The sequence below is a fragment of the Octopus bimaculoides genome, chromosome 2, assembly GCF_001194135.2.
Source record: "Octopus bimaculoides isolate UCB-OBI-ISO-001 chromosome 2, ASM119413v2, whole genome shotgun sequence".
In the NCBI taxonomy this organism is placed as follows: Eukaryota; Metazoa; Mollusca; class Cephalopoda; order Octopoda; family Octopodidae; genus Octopus; species Octopus bimaculoides.
In genome coordinates, this window is record NC_068982.1 from 99,580,929 (window position 1) to 99,598,315 (window position 17,387).

General features: G+C 37.4%; 1 protein-coding gene across 1 annotated transcript; it reads left to right on the plus strand.

Moving 5' to 3' along the window:
• The first annotated feature begins 8,047 nt into the window (after positions 1 to 8,047).
• On the plus strand, positions 8,048 to 11,307 carry LOC128251590 (uncharacterized). The gene is made up of 2 exons (XM_052978518.1): positions 8,048 to 8,118; positions 8,618 to 11,307. Exon 2 carries the CDS (start codon positions 8,636 to 8,638, stop codon positions 10,955 to 10,957), a length of 2,322 nt encoding a protein of 773 aa, XP_052834478.1. The 5' UTR covers positions 8,048 to 8,118; positions 8,618 to 8,635; the 3' UTR covers positions 10,958 to 11,307.
• The last annotated feature ends 6,080 nt before the right edge of the window (positions 11,308 to 17,387 follow it).

Sequence of the window (17,387 nt, forward strand, 5' to 3'; positions counted from 1 at the left end):
GGTTAATTGGTTAAATATCTGGACAACTAATTAATCGATAGTTTGAATAACGTGTTGGTTAAACAATTAATTCATTGTTTGTAAGTCAAAGTCCTTTCGTCACTGTTCGAGACCTCTTCAGTAACTTAGGGACTTCCTCTCTCGCTCCAAGGTCAAGACACAAAAAAAAAATGTTAAAGATGTTATAGAGTTTTAAGCGGCAAGTTATTTGTTTAATGTAAGTTGATGAAATAATTAATTACTACAAAAGCAAGTAATATAGTTAAACATCAAATGCTTCATTATTCATAATCCGGGGTTCAATAAGGATTTAGACCTATTAACATTAGAGCAATGACATATAGGTAGTGTTACTTCAATATCTTCCCCAATGACACTTGTAACACACTTAAAGCAAAATGTCTATAACAGTGAATCAAAATATTGTCTGACTGACTAGAATTTGTGAAATGATTTTAGTTACAGCGGAAAATATCCATTATCAAAGATTTTATCAAGCTTATCTAAGCCACTCTAATATAATATGCAGCTAGATTGCTTGAACAACACTTGGTTGAGTCATATAATCCATTGTAACAAGAAAGATTGGAAGATTGTTAGAAGTGACATATGTTATAAGAACAATATCAGTCGTAAATACGTCATTTCGTACTGCTAACTTGCTTACGGTGAATGTTCCAGCTTAATTTGTAAACGGTTGCATCTCTCTTTACATTCAACCAATGCAAATTGAAGTAATCTTCAGTTATGATTTCCAGAAAAGATTACGATGGTAATTCGCCTTGCTACGTGCATTGCATTGGAAATATATAAATACACGAATAAACTGTTCGGTAGAAGGGAGATTGCTTGAAGGGAGAAGTTTTAGTTCTTATTTTCTTCATTTCATTTTCAGCATATCTCGACAATAATAGCCTGGGGATCTATTTATGTATTCATTATTCATTATTACTTACAGCAGTGGATATGGATGAGACAGTAGACTTAATGCTATAAGGTATATATGCGTAAGGTTCACCATACGTAATATAGTGAGGATATAATGAATTCAAAAACTTTGATTAACTGAAATTCTTGATAAAAGTAGTAAACTAAAACTTCCTATAGAAGTCTTTAAATTTAGACGGATAGAAAAAGGAGATAACTCCAATATGATCCATTATTTGTAATATCAGAAAATATAGAAAATGTTATATGGGACAGGTTTTGGTCATCAAGTGAATCGTCGAGAGCAGCTGACATAATTCTGTATTAATAGACGACCTCAGCACTTCACTGTTTTCTATTTCAGTAGAAACCAAATTTAAGCAAGAGGCCAGCGATAACGTGTAAATACGCAGAAATCCCATATTTAGCAATTTCACCACACCTGCTGGACACTTTCCGTGTGCCGCTGATACACTTTTGTTCTTTTTAGCACTATATGTCTATACGAAAAGCTTTCTCATGACAAATACTACAGTGTTGTAGCTTTTTTACAGTATATCCACGTTAAGTATGACATATACACGTGCCTCTGTGTGTGTGTGTGTGTGTGTGTGTGTGTGTGTGTGTGTGTGTGTAAATTAATATAAACAGCTAGGCGCAATGTAATACCATAAAGGAAAAAACTTATCGTTACTAAATGTAACTGAGAGTGTCGAAGCAGCTACATTGCTAGTAAGAGTTAAAAACTCTTAACGCTGTCAAAAGAGCGCAATATATATACACTGATAGGGGAGGTAACCACCCCATGGCCGTCTCTAAAATCACCAGTCTAGACCATTTTCGCTTATTTCGTAGGCATCATCGGTAGTGTCGGTTTGGTTAAAACCGTTTGCCAGTATATATATTTTTATCATAATAATTTATGGCTGAAATAGCTATATACATGCACGCATACATACATGCATGCATACATACATACATACTTGCATACACACAAACATACATACATACATACATACATACATACATACATACATACATACATACGTCAACAACTCAAATGTAAGATTTGTTCCCCAAAGATGGAGGCTTGTATCATCAGTCGATGGAATCAATTTACAAATTTGCAACAAACATCAAATTGCTGTTGACTAAAAGAATTTCCGACGTCGACTATGCTCCCGCCACCAAAGAAATGCAGATTAACCAGATTTGAATATATTGCAGTGGGTGTTTTCTTTGTTTTAGGCCATTTTCCGACGATAAGATATTGACACTACTTATACATTATAAGTAGCGTATATTTCATGAAAACGTTTTTGTCCAGTTTGGCAGAGGAAATGAGAACATTTTTGTTGGTGCCCTGTTGATGCTTCATGTTAGCATCCCGCGCACCACCGGACCATGTGCGTGTCTGTGCGGCTGGGTAAAGGCACAACAAACCCATTCATCCATTCTCCAGAAGTGCACTGTTGATGTTTCACGTTTCCTGCGCAACGAAATTTAAGCAAGAGGCCAGCGATAACGTGCAAATACGCAGAAATCTGTCATCCATATCTGAACTATATAATGTAAAATGTTCATACGAAAAAAAAAAACGGCCATTGTGACTCACAGCCATTTGAGTTTAACCGTGTGACCACTTCCGGAAGCTACGCTCGCCACCTGGAGTTGGTTCCCCCCCCCACCTGTGTTCCCTCCCCCGTTTAGTCGGACGAGTAAATACAGGGTGTCCCAGAATTACTGATGATTTGAGTGAAATCGGGTGCATTTTTTAAAACTCGCTTTCATTTATGTTTATTATGTTTAATATGTTAAAAGTGTATAAATTTTGAATTTTGTTTATAATTTTATTTCCATTCCTGTTGGATCCCTTTTATTTGTCCATGACAACTTGTTTTCAATTTGGCAGCAATCATTTTCTTTACCTCCATCCCCAAGATGGATCAATCATTTAGCTGAGCTTAAAGAACACATTCAGACAGCAGTGAAGTAACTAACTCTTGAAATGCTTCAAAATGTGTTTCCCAACGCTAAGGAGAGATTTTGAAGTATGCAGGGATAGAGACAAGCTGAAAATTTTCATTATAAGTTTGACGTAAGACCTATAAATCTATCTGTTTTGGTAATAAACATAAAATTCTGTCAGTTTTTTTTTTTAATTTCCTCATTTTCATTGAAACAGATAGATAAATAAGATTGACGCGTGTCGCGGATGGCCTGATTGGGAAAGCACAAACCTGTGCAGTCCCCAGCAGAACCATCCAGGACAATCTTCATCTTATACGCTACACCGTAGAAGGGTATGGTAATGATTCTGGCAACGGTGGGGCACTGGTCCATTTAGACCAAGCTAAAGCATTCGATAGGGTAGACCATCGTTACCTGGTTTCTGTTCTCGCGCAGTTTGGACTGGGTCTTAGTTTCCTCAGGTGGATCATAAAGTTGTACAATAACATCGACTCGATCGTTCGGGTGAACGGCTTTCTTTCAAAGCCGTTCTGCATCAAACGGTCGGTTCGCCAAGGGTGTCCACTCTCACCGCTTTTATACGTAGTGGCCCTCGAGCCATTGCTGCGAAAGCTGAGGGGCGTCCCGAAGAATCCAGCAGGTGGAGGATCGGTTACAGCGAACGCGGACGACATCACTATCATCGTGACCAAGATGGAACACCTACAGAAAGTAGGCGAAACCATCAAGGTTTACGAGACGGTGGCAGGAGCAAAACTTAATTGGGAAAAATCAGTCGGCTTGCAACTCGGCACCTGGAGGGCAAGTCAATGCCTTTGAATAGCATCGTAGGACGCTGGACGGAGGGCCCGGTTAAGTTGCTAGTAATCTGGTTTGGTCCAGATCTCCAGATAGAAAAGAATTGGTCCGAGGTATCAAGCAAGGTGACCCACATAGTCAAGACCTGGTCTTGGCGGTGCCTATCCTTGAAAGGGAGGGTGGAGGTGGCTAATGTGTTTATCGCATCGGTCATTGTTTCCCGCCTAACCGTCGTTCCTTGTCCAGATTCGTGGTTGAGCAAGTTGGAGAGGCAAATCTTTCGCTTTTTATGGAAGAACTCTACTCCACTTGTAAAAAGTTCTATTTTCTGTCAAAAGCCGTTAAAGGGTGGGTTAGGGATGCCTTGGCTGTTGATGCACAAGCATGCACTGAGGTTGAGGCATCTCAGGCTCTACTTGGATAGTGAACGGGTGTGGTCTCCGCTCGCTAAACAGATGTTTCCCAGCTTTACTAGTTTTGGTGGTAGAGAAAACTGGTTTCGTCGAAGATTGAGGTTGGGTATCTGGTATACGGAGTGCCGCAAGGCTCTCCTCCAGTTCCGCAACTCTGACAATGCCAGCGGTTTCGGTACCACCGCGGCTTACTCTAGTAGGTTGGTAGAGGCCCTGGGAAGGACCCTGGGTCTCAATGACAATCAGTTAGACAGCCTGTTCCGAAGAACATTCGGGCCGAAGACACTGGATAACTTCCAAAAGTCTTTGGCCTGGCAGTGTTACCGAGGAGCCCTACCCGTTTCGGATAAGCTCACCAGACACGGCTACCCTGGGCCGTCGGCCTGTTCAAGTTGCGGGCGGGACGTGGAAACGGTCCTGCACGCTATTGTTCAGTGTCCGGGTATATCAGAAGTGTAGATTTATGCAGAACACCTGTTGTCAGAAAGGAGAAGATTACAGCTGTCGTCTGAGTCAATTCTAAAAATTAACCCACCGGATTTCCTTACAGAAGAAGGTAAGAATTGTTTTCTCGTTGTAGTAGCAATTGCGAGAGAGGTGAAATGAAAGTCGAGAATGAAAGGTACTGTGACAGACAGCTTTGTCTCCGGCCTTACTTTGGTGAATGTTTTCACTTTTCACCTGAAAAGGATGGTGGGGCTGGAAAGGAGGTGCCTATCAGAGTGTATGTTCAAAAAAGATGGACGTGTGTAGCACGTATGCTGGGAGTGAAAGGCTCTGCATGAGCACGTGATAAAGATTACTAAAGGTGTCGGTTGAGAAGACAGAGCTCGTGGGGTCGGAGCATATCTGTGTTTTAAACCCCATATTGTCGTCCATTATATGTTATTGTCTTTTGTGTCACATTCGATTTTTTTCATTTTGTCATTATAAATGTTTATACCATCTGTTGTATATGACCTCCCGATCATATTACATTGTCCCCTCTATGTACGCCTGTAATAGGTAATAAAAAAAGAAATAAAACGTTTGGTGAGGAAATGACCAGTGAGTGGTCAGCTCGGAAATGGTTTAAACAATTTCGCTGAGTAGACCTGAGCCTTGAAGATCGTAAGCGTAGTAGACACCTATCTGTCATCGATGACGGTCAATTAAAGTCCGTCATTGAGAAAGATCCACGTAAAAGCACTCGAGAAGTGACAAAAGAACTTCAAGTTAGCCAAAAAACTGCCAGCAACCATTTGCATGCGATCGGAAAATCAAAAAAGCTCAACAAATGGATACCACACGATTTAAATGAAAATCGGAAAATGCGTAGATATGAAATTTGCTCGTTGCTTCTTCGTAACCAGACCGATCCATTTATCCACCGTATTGTAACTTCTGATGAAAAGTGGATTCTGTACAATAATAAAAAACGTTCTTTGCAGTGGTTGGACCAAAATGAAGTACCGAAAACCTTCCCTAAACCCGAGCTCTTCAAAACGAAGATTATGGTGACTGTTTGGTGGTGTACTGCTGGACTCATCCGCTATAACCCAGAAAAAACATTACTGCAAAAGCATATTGCTATGAAATTGCCAAAATGAACTAAAAACTGGTACTCCTGCGTCCCAGACTGGTGAACAGAAGAGAACCAATAATTCTTCGTGACAATGCTTGACCACATGTTTCACTAATGACGTTCCAGAAGTTGAGGGAACTTGGCTACGAAGTTCTTCCTCAACCAGCTTATTCCTTAGAACTTTCTCGTGCCGACTACCACTTTATCAAGCACCTTTACGGTTTCCTGCAAGAGAAAGAGTTCGAAAATCAAACCGATGCTGAAAGTGTGTTCAAAGAGTTCATCAGCTCAAGAACTCCAGATGTTTATGTTACCGGAATAAACAAACTTGTAACTTGTTAGCAAAAGTGTGTTGATTGTAATGGTACTTTGATGAATAAAATTTCTGCATTGTTGAAATATATTGTGATGAATTTCATGTTTCAAAAGGTTGCTTACTTTCTACTCGGCCTAATAAAACTGCAGTCGGAGATAACACAGAAATGATGGAGCGCATACAATTACGCCAAACAACAAACCAATAAGAGAACGCACAAACAGCTACGTAAATACCACAATAACAGCAATACTTCTCTCAATAAATGTATGACTAAATGGTTACGAAGTTTGTTTTGCGGCAATGTGGTACCGGGTTTGATCCCACTGCGTCGTATTTTGGTTCAAATACCATTTTCTATGTCTTTGGATCGGCCCATATTTTACGAGTATATTTTGGTTTGCAGAAACTATACAAAAACACGTCGGAGAGATTGAACAAGTAATTCAAAAGTATATCATTGTCATACAATGTGTCGCGCTGATCCTAGCTTAGAAGCGTGTTAAGAGTGCACGTCTATCTTGAGTATATATCTCCTTACTCTCTAATTGGATGAACAGATAATTAGTTGATCAGAAAACATAACTAAATTTTCATTGTTGAAACCCACGGAAATCCATCCATATATATGTGTATACGTTCACACACACACACACACACATTTATATGTATATATCCAATGATCATATCATTTTACAACCATTTCCCACTGGAAATACAACAATAATTACCCAAGTTCTTTCATGACATTTAGCAGTCCAGCTGTCCCTTGCACACATATAGTCTCGTAATATAAAGAGCAGGTGGTTTGATGCATTTCAAATAGCGTTGAAGGAGACACTTTATAACATATGATCAAATTACTTCAGAATAAAATTTGTTTTTCATCAATTTGAAATAGATAAACTAAGCAGCAGATCCATACTAAATAGATTGAGGCAACTCTACACAACGCTTATACAAAATTGGATTTGAGTCAAGTCAAAAGAAATCAATATACAATACGGTTTGAAGCCTGTTCACTATAGTTTCAGTTAAAAGGCCTGGAGAAATTCCATTATAGAAACAAAGTGAAAAGTCTAGGGCAATGAGTTAAAGACATTTCAGAACTTCTTACAATATTCATTCATATCGGACTCTGGGCTCAAATCATAACGGGATTTAATTTGTCCTTCATCCCTCAAAAAGTCGATTAACAAAATACTTGTTTCATAAAAAAGTGGATTAAAGGTGGTTGTTGGCAAAATCACTGAAACTGAATCTAATAGTATTTATAGTATTTAGCTATGTTCCGATACGTATAAACCTCTCTGGGTTGGATAAACAAAATAAATAATAGTAATTTATTAACAATCGATTTAATCGACTTATATTCTTTCGTTATAAATATGTCGTGGCACTCTGTCGGTTACGACGACGTGGGTTCCAGTTGATCCGATCAACGGAACAGCCTGCTCGTGAAATTAACGTGTAAGTGACTGAGCACTCCACAGACACGTGGATTCTGTACAATAATAGCGTAGTTCTCGGGGAGATTCAGCATGACACAGAGTGTGACAAGGCTAGCCCTTTGTAATACAGGTACAACAGAAACAGGAAGAAACAGTGAGAGAAAGTTGTGGTGAAAGAGTACAGCAGGGTTCGCCACCACCCTCTGCCGGAGCCTCGTGGAGCTTTAGGTGTTTTCGCTCAATAAACACTCACAAAGCACGGTCTGGGAATCAAAACCACGATCCTACGACCGCGAGTCCGCTGCCCTAACCACTGAGCCAATGCGCCTCCATATAAATATGTAGTAATGGATGAAATCAGTTTACTGTATAGACTTAGTCTACTGTTCTCTCTCTCTCTCTTAAAAATTGAATTTGTGTCTAATCAAAAAAAAAAAAAATCATAAAGTAAGCGAAGGAATATGTAGAAAACGAACTTTTGATCTTAGCATATTAATAAATGCGCAATATATATTGATATGAACCATTAAAAAAATAACCAATCACAATGTACTTATTTATTTAAATTGGTTCTATTCTTCGGTGTTTCGTTACGAAAGTATATTACGACTCAGAGGAGACGAAATCAGAATTCATTTTAATGTTGTAGCTGAGGTAGCACTAACGCTTAAGTCAAGGGTGAGTTTATATTTATTTTTATGCTTACAGAAAGTGATTTTTATGTGTGTAATATTTGTTTTCCTGACACTAAATCAACGTGGAAAAACTTTCAGAACTTCGAGGGAATTTTGTAAATCAATGTAACAATGAATGTCATTTTTAACCCGTCGATGTATATATCCTGATATATCTGTCTGTTATAGAAATTATTTCAATCACTTTTTTTTTCCTTTACCTCGTGGACGATAAAGTATATTCTCGTTTCCTAATACTTTAATTAATTTCTGGTAAGAGCTTCCATATTGTGGAGATCGTGATCATTCTATTATAAATTCCTCCGTAGATAACTAGCATATAACCCTCTGTACACACTCTTTTCAAACTGAAACTAATCAAATGTAAATGCTTCCAAAAAGCTTCTCTTTAATGTTAAAATATTGTGTTCACAGAAACTAAATTTTGTGCTCTGCCTTAACTGTAGTAAAGCATATTAAACTATTTTAGCATTTATTTTCAGACATCTTCAGTTAAAAATATGGACTGTCCTGGTAATCCCGAGAATGCATCGTTAAGAAGATGGTATAGGAGTTTGAGAACCAGCAGCCCATTTAATACGCACCTATCTACGCTATTGAAAGCGGGCTTCCTCTGTGACGTTTATTTGAAGGTTGAAGAAACTGTTATTCCAGTACATCGCGTTATCTTGGCGTCTATTAGTAATTACTTCAAGGAACTGTTTGAAAATGAAGCACTAATAGATAACACTCTAGATCTGACTTTGCAAATTGAAGATGCTGATATTCTAAAGATTATTGTTAAGTATATCTACCAGGGGGAGGTAACGTTAAATTCCAGTTCTGTTTTTATGTTACTTAATGCCCTCAGTCATATTGATATCAGATATTTAAAAAAGCATTGTGAACAGTTTCTTTTCGATCGATTGCGACCTATTTTCTTATTTCCAACCTGGGAATTAGCTTGGCGTCACAGTTTGCATGAACTTACGGCTGTATGCTTTGTTCTTTGTCGTGAAACGCTCTGTAATCAAGTTCTGCGGAGTAAATATATAAAATATATGTCTATAGAATTTATAGAATTTATTATCGACTCCGATCTCACCATCGATTTTAACTCGGCTGTTTTAATGAAACTTCTAATTAACTGGTTATCTCATGAGTCTTCTGATCGCTTCCCAAATGTGAAACAAATAGTAAAAAAAATTCTTTGGAAAAGACCACTTTATGAAGAACAAATAATTGATATTGAAACCTTTTTGTTCCCTTATGACGATGATTTAAAAAAGCTAGTTAAAGATTCTATGAGATCCATAATGCAAGAAAACTTATACAGCCCTTCAAAAGATCTTGAACCGAGTGAAGAAATTGTTAAAAAGTCTACTGAATCACAAAGCCAAGAAGCAGATGAGGTTTTTTATGAAGATCAGGCTGCATGTAATGAAGGCACATTTTCGTATAAAGATATGTATTTTGGAGAAAGCTCTTGTTGCATAAATTATGTAAATCCGTTAACATGCTCCTTAAACATTGGGGCGAACAAGTCTCTGATTAAATCAAAGTTTACAATAGAATACCTATGCACTCAAGATTCTTTACTCGAAGAAAATCCGCTATCTGAAGAGTTGCAACAACAGCCGATAGATACCCGAAAATTCTCTGATCCAAACTGGAGTATTATTATTCAAGAGTCAGAAAACCAAGTAATTGCATTATATTGCTCAATTAGTGAAAATTGGTATAGTTCTAATATGCCAAGATCTATAAAAAATACAATCGGTTTTCTAAATGGCGAGATTGTCTGTAGGCACGATCGTTCTGGAATAATGATATATAATCTAAAATTGATGAATTGGAGAATTCTACAGCCACCTTATCTGGCGGTAGCTGCTGAGGAGGAATTCGTTCCATGTTTAGATAATTCGCAAGCAATTTTCTTCACTTGCTCTGGATCGTTATATTCAGCTTGTGCTCTCCGACATCGAAAAAAGAAAGGTTTTAGAATAATTGTGAATGAATGGAACCTTGAGGAAAATGTTTGGGATTGTAAAATATCCGTGCGTCCAAATAGACGTGAAGGTTTTGTTATGTCGGTATCACTTGGCGTTAAAACATCAACAGGTACGTACATATATCTTATGGCATCAGCTACAATACGTAGAATGAAATTAACCGGAGAGTCGAAAAAAATTGCTTCAAATAAGTCCAATATAAAAGTTAGCATGAAACCAAATGAAATATTTTATGTATACAAAATTAATATGAAGTCTTTGATATGCGAAGAGCTTGGATATCGTTTCAGTGAACCAGCACATCTTGAGAATGTTCCATCAATCGTCCTAGAAGATCGCATAATTTTTATCCTAGATGTGTATGAAGCGATTGAAGAAAACTTTGAAATGTCTTTTAAAACACGTTCGCAGTTCCCCTTAGATACGCTGGTACTGTATCATGAAATAAATCTTTGGAGGAGAGTTAAGTTGTTATTGCCTCTACCCCCCTTCTATGACATGCCAGTTAGGAGAGTCGATGGAAAACTTTATTCTGCCGTATGTATTTCATTTTTTAAAAATTTCATGTTACTAGGACTACATCGAACTCCACACGTATATCAAATTGCTATTTATGATATAGCACGCTTACAGATTACTGTTCTCAGCCCTGTGCCACTTCCAGCAGTCGGGAATATGATGATGACTGCAGTTGATAATCATCAGCCTATAAACAAGATAACAAATGAATATGCGAAGGACGTCGACCTGATACCTTATCACTTCAATCAATGGCAATTAAGAAACTGGTATGGCATTATTGACCCAACTGAAAGCCATACCCCACGGTAGTTGAGTTGGTTTTATTTTTACTTCAATTCATTAGCGAAAATTCTTAAATATTCTTACTTACACTTGCGCAGGCACTCTTGCGCACTGCCTTGGAAGCTACTTCCAAGACTGTGCAATACATAAAATGAATTTAATCCTGGTATTATTTATCTTCTAATCATTTGATAAAGAAAGAGGAACCAATGTTTTGAAGAACGGACAGTTTGAATTTCTATAAGACTTTTAGTCACCTGTTCATGTAATAATTACAGCTTACCAGATTGAATCTCATCAATATTCTGGCTTATATTCAGTCACCAATTATCTGAGCTTAATGACCTGTAAAAGGAGTGACTTTTTTTTTTTTTTTATGCAGAAGCTGTTGTAGAAAGAATTGACATACACTTTCACTGACTTGTCAAAGATTAATTTTGCAATGATGGGCATCGTTACATTCGTAATTTGACATGGTTTTTAAAAACTTTCAAAATATTCCCACCGGTAATGAGCTGAAAGCTGATTGTGAATACTTCGACTGAAATTGTTATAACCCATGACTTTTAATCGTGGTAGATAGTGTGATGAAGAAATCTTACGCAAGTTGTTACTGCAATATGTATATGCACACCTACACAACTCGACTTTTCCTAACTTCTCAGGATCTCTTAACAGATTATACTCCATACTAAAATTTTAATCTTACTTTCTAAGGTAAAGGAAGGAGTAAAATCGAAGTTCGTACTTAAAGAAAATATGTAAATGTGCCACATGAAACCAAACCCAAAGACTGAACACTTGCTTTAACAACGGCAGCCATTATTTGGCTTCCATTTACGAAGGATAATGGAAGAGAACAGCACTACTGCCAATAACATTTTAATTTTCGCTTAATCTTATTCTTACACGTTTTTCAAGATCCAAGTTTATTTATAATGGTAATTACAGTAAATAGTTACCACCTTAGCACACTTCTGGTTCATACTCCAATCCAGGTTAAGCATTTTCTATAGAATTGTTTTACAGGATGAATTCAATAGATTATGGTTCAATCAGAACATTATACGTGTTATCTTAATGTTGTGCTTGATTTGTTCTCAATACCTCCTTGAAAAGCCTACCACTCTCGGAATAAGAGTAACAGACTTCTCTGGAAAATGTGACTTAGTTATTATCAACTAATAGAAGCTAAAGCGATTCCAGTAATTAAAAAAATTTATAGAGAGTAGTGACAAGTGTTTCTTTTGTTTCTAAAGAAAAACTCTTCTGGAGTAGTAAACATCTATATACGCAGTATTGGATGCAATCTTAGACAACATCACTGAAGGCTATATTCTTTGTTATATACTTATCAACACTTAAGTTACATCTATTTTTCACAGTCAAAAACTAAATCTTATGGAACGAAATCGAAAAAGATCTGTATTGTTTTGTTGCTGTACGACTATTACATTTTCCTTTTTTTTTTTTTTTTTTTTTTTTTTTTTTACCACATCAGAAAATCTCACATGGCTAGACTTGAACCCACAATCCCAATGACAAGTATAGTACTTGTTCTTTCGCTTCGTAACCATTTTCAGTCCCACTGCGTAGTACCTTTCGCAAATTTCTTCCCTACTTTTGAGCTAATTATTTCATTTACTGGAATTTGAACAGAAACTGTATGATAGCGAGATAAATATGTACCAATAAAATAAGTATAAAACTAATTATTATTCGACTAAACCCATGAAGGCGATGCACTAGCATGGCCGCAGTCCTATAACCGGTAAAAGACTACATAAAATTTTTTAACTATTCATCAGTTTTACAAATGATATTAACGCCATAGGAAATAGATTATTTGAAATAGTTTGTGTGACGTTATATACAGTCTTTTTAAGACCTAGTAAAGTCTATCGCTTTCCAGATTTGAAGTCGATTTCTTCCGATAGACAAAAGGTATCGCCCCCTCCCACCCTGACACAGGCTTGATACTTTATCCTTAAAAGAATTAGCGGGTTTCGGTAGTTCTTACGAGAACCTCTCGCCACGTTGAATCCTTAACGTTACAGTAACTGACTCTTAGACAAGAGACATCACCAAGCTATTACGTTAATTACCCTTAAAGGAGAAAAAAAATTAATATTGTAGAAACAGTAACAAGAACAATCTTAGAATTATAATTCTTAAGAGGAACCATATCAACTCATGGAGATGTTCAATTACTATTTATACATGACTTAGTATATCATCAGAAATTTCAAAATGTGCCACTGAAATTCTTAGTTACAAGGCAATATAGAGAACAAATGGTGTTGATGCGGTATTGAGGCTGGACTGATAGCCTGTAGTTGTATATGACCAACCCGACATGGCTTCTTGAAACCAGACTGAATAAGGAGTAATCTAAAAGTGAATTTCTGGACTGCAGGTGGAGATAATATAGTGAATGATGTTGGCGCCAAATTTTCACTTAGTAACTTAGTTGCGTTATATTAAATTGTTCAAACCCAGTTTAGAAACCTTTAGATATTACTGTATATTTTCACTTTAAAAGAAAAAAAAAATGGTCATTTACTTTTAGAAATTCAATGGTTTAAATTAATGACGGAATCTATTATAGGCCTAGTAGAGTTCTGATCAAGCTTGTGGGCTGAGAGACTTATTTCACAGATGACGTTTGAATGAAATATATATCCACACATTCGTGAATATATTTCTCAGTATGAGGAGAGAGGGAGATGTTTATGCCAGTCACGCGTAGTGAGTTTAGTCTTGTTCTCTCTCCCACCTCTTATGTGTATGCGAATATTTTTCGCGAGCCAAAATACAACTGTCAGCAAACAGGCTGAATGTCCAGTCAGCTGCGCTAAATCTGCGTCCAAGTAGCTGCGCCCAATCGTCTTTCATTCTGAAGGTAAAGAAACATACGTGGAAATATTAAGGCGCATTTCTGAATATACATATCCTAAGTTGTTCACTACTCTTGTTTAGTGTTTAATTGGATTATTAGTGACAACTTGTGGAATTCTGATTGCAGGCCAAATGGCTTTACTGATTTACTTTCTTAGCTTGTGTTGACTTTAGTTACATTTTGGTATCATCTTTGACTACAGAACAGGTCTTAAATGGCTTAACTGGTATTGAAGTATAATAAAACAGCAGGGTTCCACATACGCAGTAAAGTGAGTTACAAAAATTTGATCGACATAGTATCCAAAGAGTAAGTAGAAAAAGTTTCCTATAAAATCTTAACATTTAGAAACAGTAAGCAGATTTTATATCATCCTCACAGCCTTAAGGTTTAAGATAAATGTTGATTTATTTCTCAGTCGAATATATTGAACATACGAAGCAGTTGGTATAAGAGCGGTACCAAGGAAGGTAGTGTAGAAGAGCTTTTAAAAATGAGAAAAAATTTCAATTTATCGAAGTCCTTTATAAAGATCTTCCCTAAATTCTGAAAATCGGTTAGGATATTGATTTATTGAGACAAAAAAAAATCTTAGTGGATCTGTAGGATACCTTCAACCAAACCTAGGAATTGTTACAATGCAATTGTAGAACTTAATCTGAAGTCACTTGCTTTCAAATTATGCTTCACGAGTTATGGCTTGCAAATTAGACGTTGTCAAATTAACTTGTTTGCTTGCAGGGTATTGCGTATTGAACAGATTTCCTACCTAGAACATGAAGATTTTCGTACTTAATAGGTAGACGATTTTACTATTTTCTCTGCTTTTAGATATACATTTATATTATAAACGGTTATAAGGCGGCGAGGTGAGAGAATCATTAGCACGCTGAACGAAAGATTTTATTTCCCATACGAGCTAACAAAGAGCGGGACATACACAACATTGGGGACATAGTACAATTTAAAAAAATAAAACGTATGATATGATGGAAGAATGAAGATGAGAAATGGAAGTGATCTTACCTGCCACGTCACTTACTTGCCATTGTTCCCTGTACTCCATAATATTTATACCATATTTTCCCATGAGTTCCTCACTGGTTATCGTACTCGGTAACTTGTCTGGATCACAGTTCATCCTCCACACTTCATAGCCCTCTTTATATTTTTTATTTCATTCCAATGTTTTTCCGTTATCAACCAGTATGTATATCTCTCACCCCCACCCCATCATTTTGTACGTTCACAAGGACTATATCCTTCCATCCCGTTATCTTATATAGTTCTTCTTCTGCCTCCACGAACAGAGTACATGCATAGCAATCAGTACGAAGGGAAGTTTCTACATCTTTGTGTGTATTGTTGCTTCATTTTGTTTTCGTGTTGCTGGGGAGTGGGTAGGTCTAGTGTCTTCAGGGTGAGGGTGGGATGAGGAGTGTATGGATGGGTATTGGGTGGGTTGGAGTGCATGTGAGAGGCCTTATTTTTTCTCTTTCGTTTCTTCCTTTTCCAGCTCATTTCCCATTCTTTTTCTTTTGCGTTTTCCGCCTCCACCGGTACCATTTCCTCACTTTCTGGCTCCTCTTGCTGCTTCTTCTGTAGCAATTCCTGGAGTAGCCGCTCCTCCGCTTGGTCGGTGGAGGGCAATTCGCTCTTATGTGGCCCTTCAAGCCACACTTAAAACAGCGAGGAATTCTACCCTCCACCCTTACATTCATTATGGTATCTTCCACTGACACTGTTTCTACCATTTCTTCCACGGCCTCATTAGACCCCTGAATGACCATATTCAACACCTTCCAGTTTGTGCATTTCGTCTTTGTGGCCTGGAGCACCGTAATTTTATCCTCGCTCTCGGCCAAGACTGCTGCCTCTATCCAGGCCACATCTATTTCCAGTGGAATTCCTTCTACCCTTACTCGAGACGCTCTTTATCTCAGTTACCTGGGTAGAAGCACCAGCTCTTCATCTCTCAGTGGTGTCGCTGCATGTGCCTTTGCTGTACATTCATTTACACATCTCACCTCCACCTCTCCAAATTTATCCCCTCTGGCAAGATAAGTTATCTCTTGCCAGACCGGGCTCATCACCTTCTCCACTTGTTCCGTTGTCATTTGGTCTACCTTTCATTTCTTGACCGAGCAGGTCTTGTATATTACCGTTTTTTCCTTAATCCTCTTTGTTGTTTCAAGCGGGGTGGGGGAGGTACTTCTACATTGTATCCGTCCCGACTTAATAGTCTCGCAAATTTATACATATTAATTTCCACGTTCTCGTTCGTTTCTCGGGCGACGTCCGCAAACTTCCCTCGTCTTCCTTCTAACTCCTTGTCCATCATATTCACAGACCTCAGCAGTTCCTCCTATGATGTTGATAGCTCAGACCCGCTAAGGTCTGGGTAAAATATTTTTTTTTTACTGGTCAGGGCCAACTCTCAGAAGAGAAAAAGCACGAACAACTCGCTGCAAAGCAGCAGACAACAATCACAAACCTATAAAAGCAATATAACTGACAAACCACACAGAAAATAGTAGGCGCTCGAAAAGCACGCTGAACGAAATGCTTAGCAGTATTTCGCTCGATGCTTCGTTCTGAGTTAAAATTCCGCCGAAGTCGACCTTGCCTCTCATTCTTTCAGGGTCAATGATTTAAATACAAATTCCAAGCCTGGTGCCTATAGTAGAAAGGATTTTATAAACAATTATTGGATCGAAGACTGGTTTAGTCGCCGAAAGATAGCAATTATGGGTTGTTAAATTATAGAATTTTGATCCCATTTTAGGAAGCTCTCAAAAAAAAAAAAGCAGTTAATCGTCAGATTGCAATAATTCTTCCAGTTCTCTAGGTTTTGAGTTCAAATCCCATTGAATTCCTCTTTTTTTTCAGTGGTATCGACAAAATCCAAAGAATCCAGCAAGCATTAATGTTCAGACCGTTCCACGGAAATTATAAAAGTGGTATTTGGGTTCAAATTGTTTCCTTTACCCTTCACATTAGAGACACTGTTAAGAACAGTGGCTGAAGGTATTTTGAGATTACAGAACAGTTGTTTCAATTTTGGATGGAGTATTACTGATGAGTATACAACTATACAAAGGAAAATCAAATTCTGATTGACATAGTGAATTAAATGTTTACTCCCCCCAATTTTTTTTTACTTCTCAAGGAACGGAATAAAAACACTTGGATATTTATAAAATATTTGCAGAATCGACAAATTAATAATCGGTAGAATTAAGTATAAAAGGCTAGTTTGATGTGATAATCGAGAAAAACAGCTTTGTCTGAAAACGGTAATTCACTATATTGAAGTTGAATTTGCACTGATAAACTCAAAATCGGCGTTGCAAGTACAACGTTGACAACACAGACCAAAAAAAAAAATCAATTGTCTGTCAAAAAATTTGGACCTGAACTAGTTTGACACACAATCCGAGAATGACATTCATTTATTACCATCACGTCAAGATTTTAAGATGCTGAATCCATAAAATTTTACCGTTTTTGTTTGTTTTTGTCAATAAAACAGATTTTGAGGAACAAGGCATAACAGAC

Bases quoted from the DNA above. Each gene is read 5' to 3' on its own strand.
- LOC128251590 (XM_052978518.1), top strand. From the start codon at position 8,636: ATGGACTGTCCTGGTAATCCCGAGAATGCATCGTTAAGAAGATGGTAT.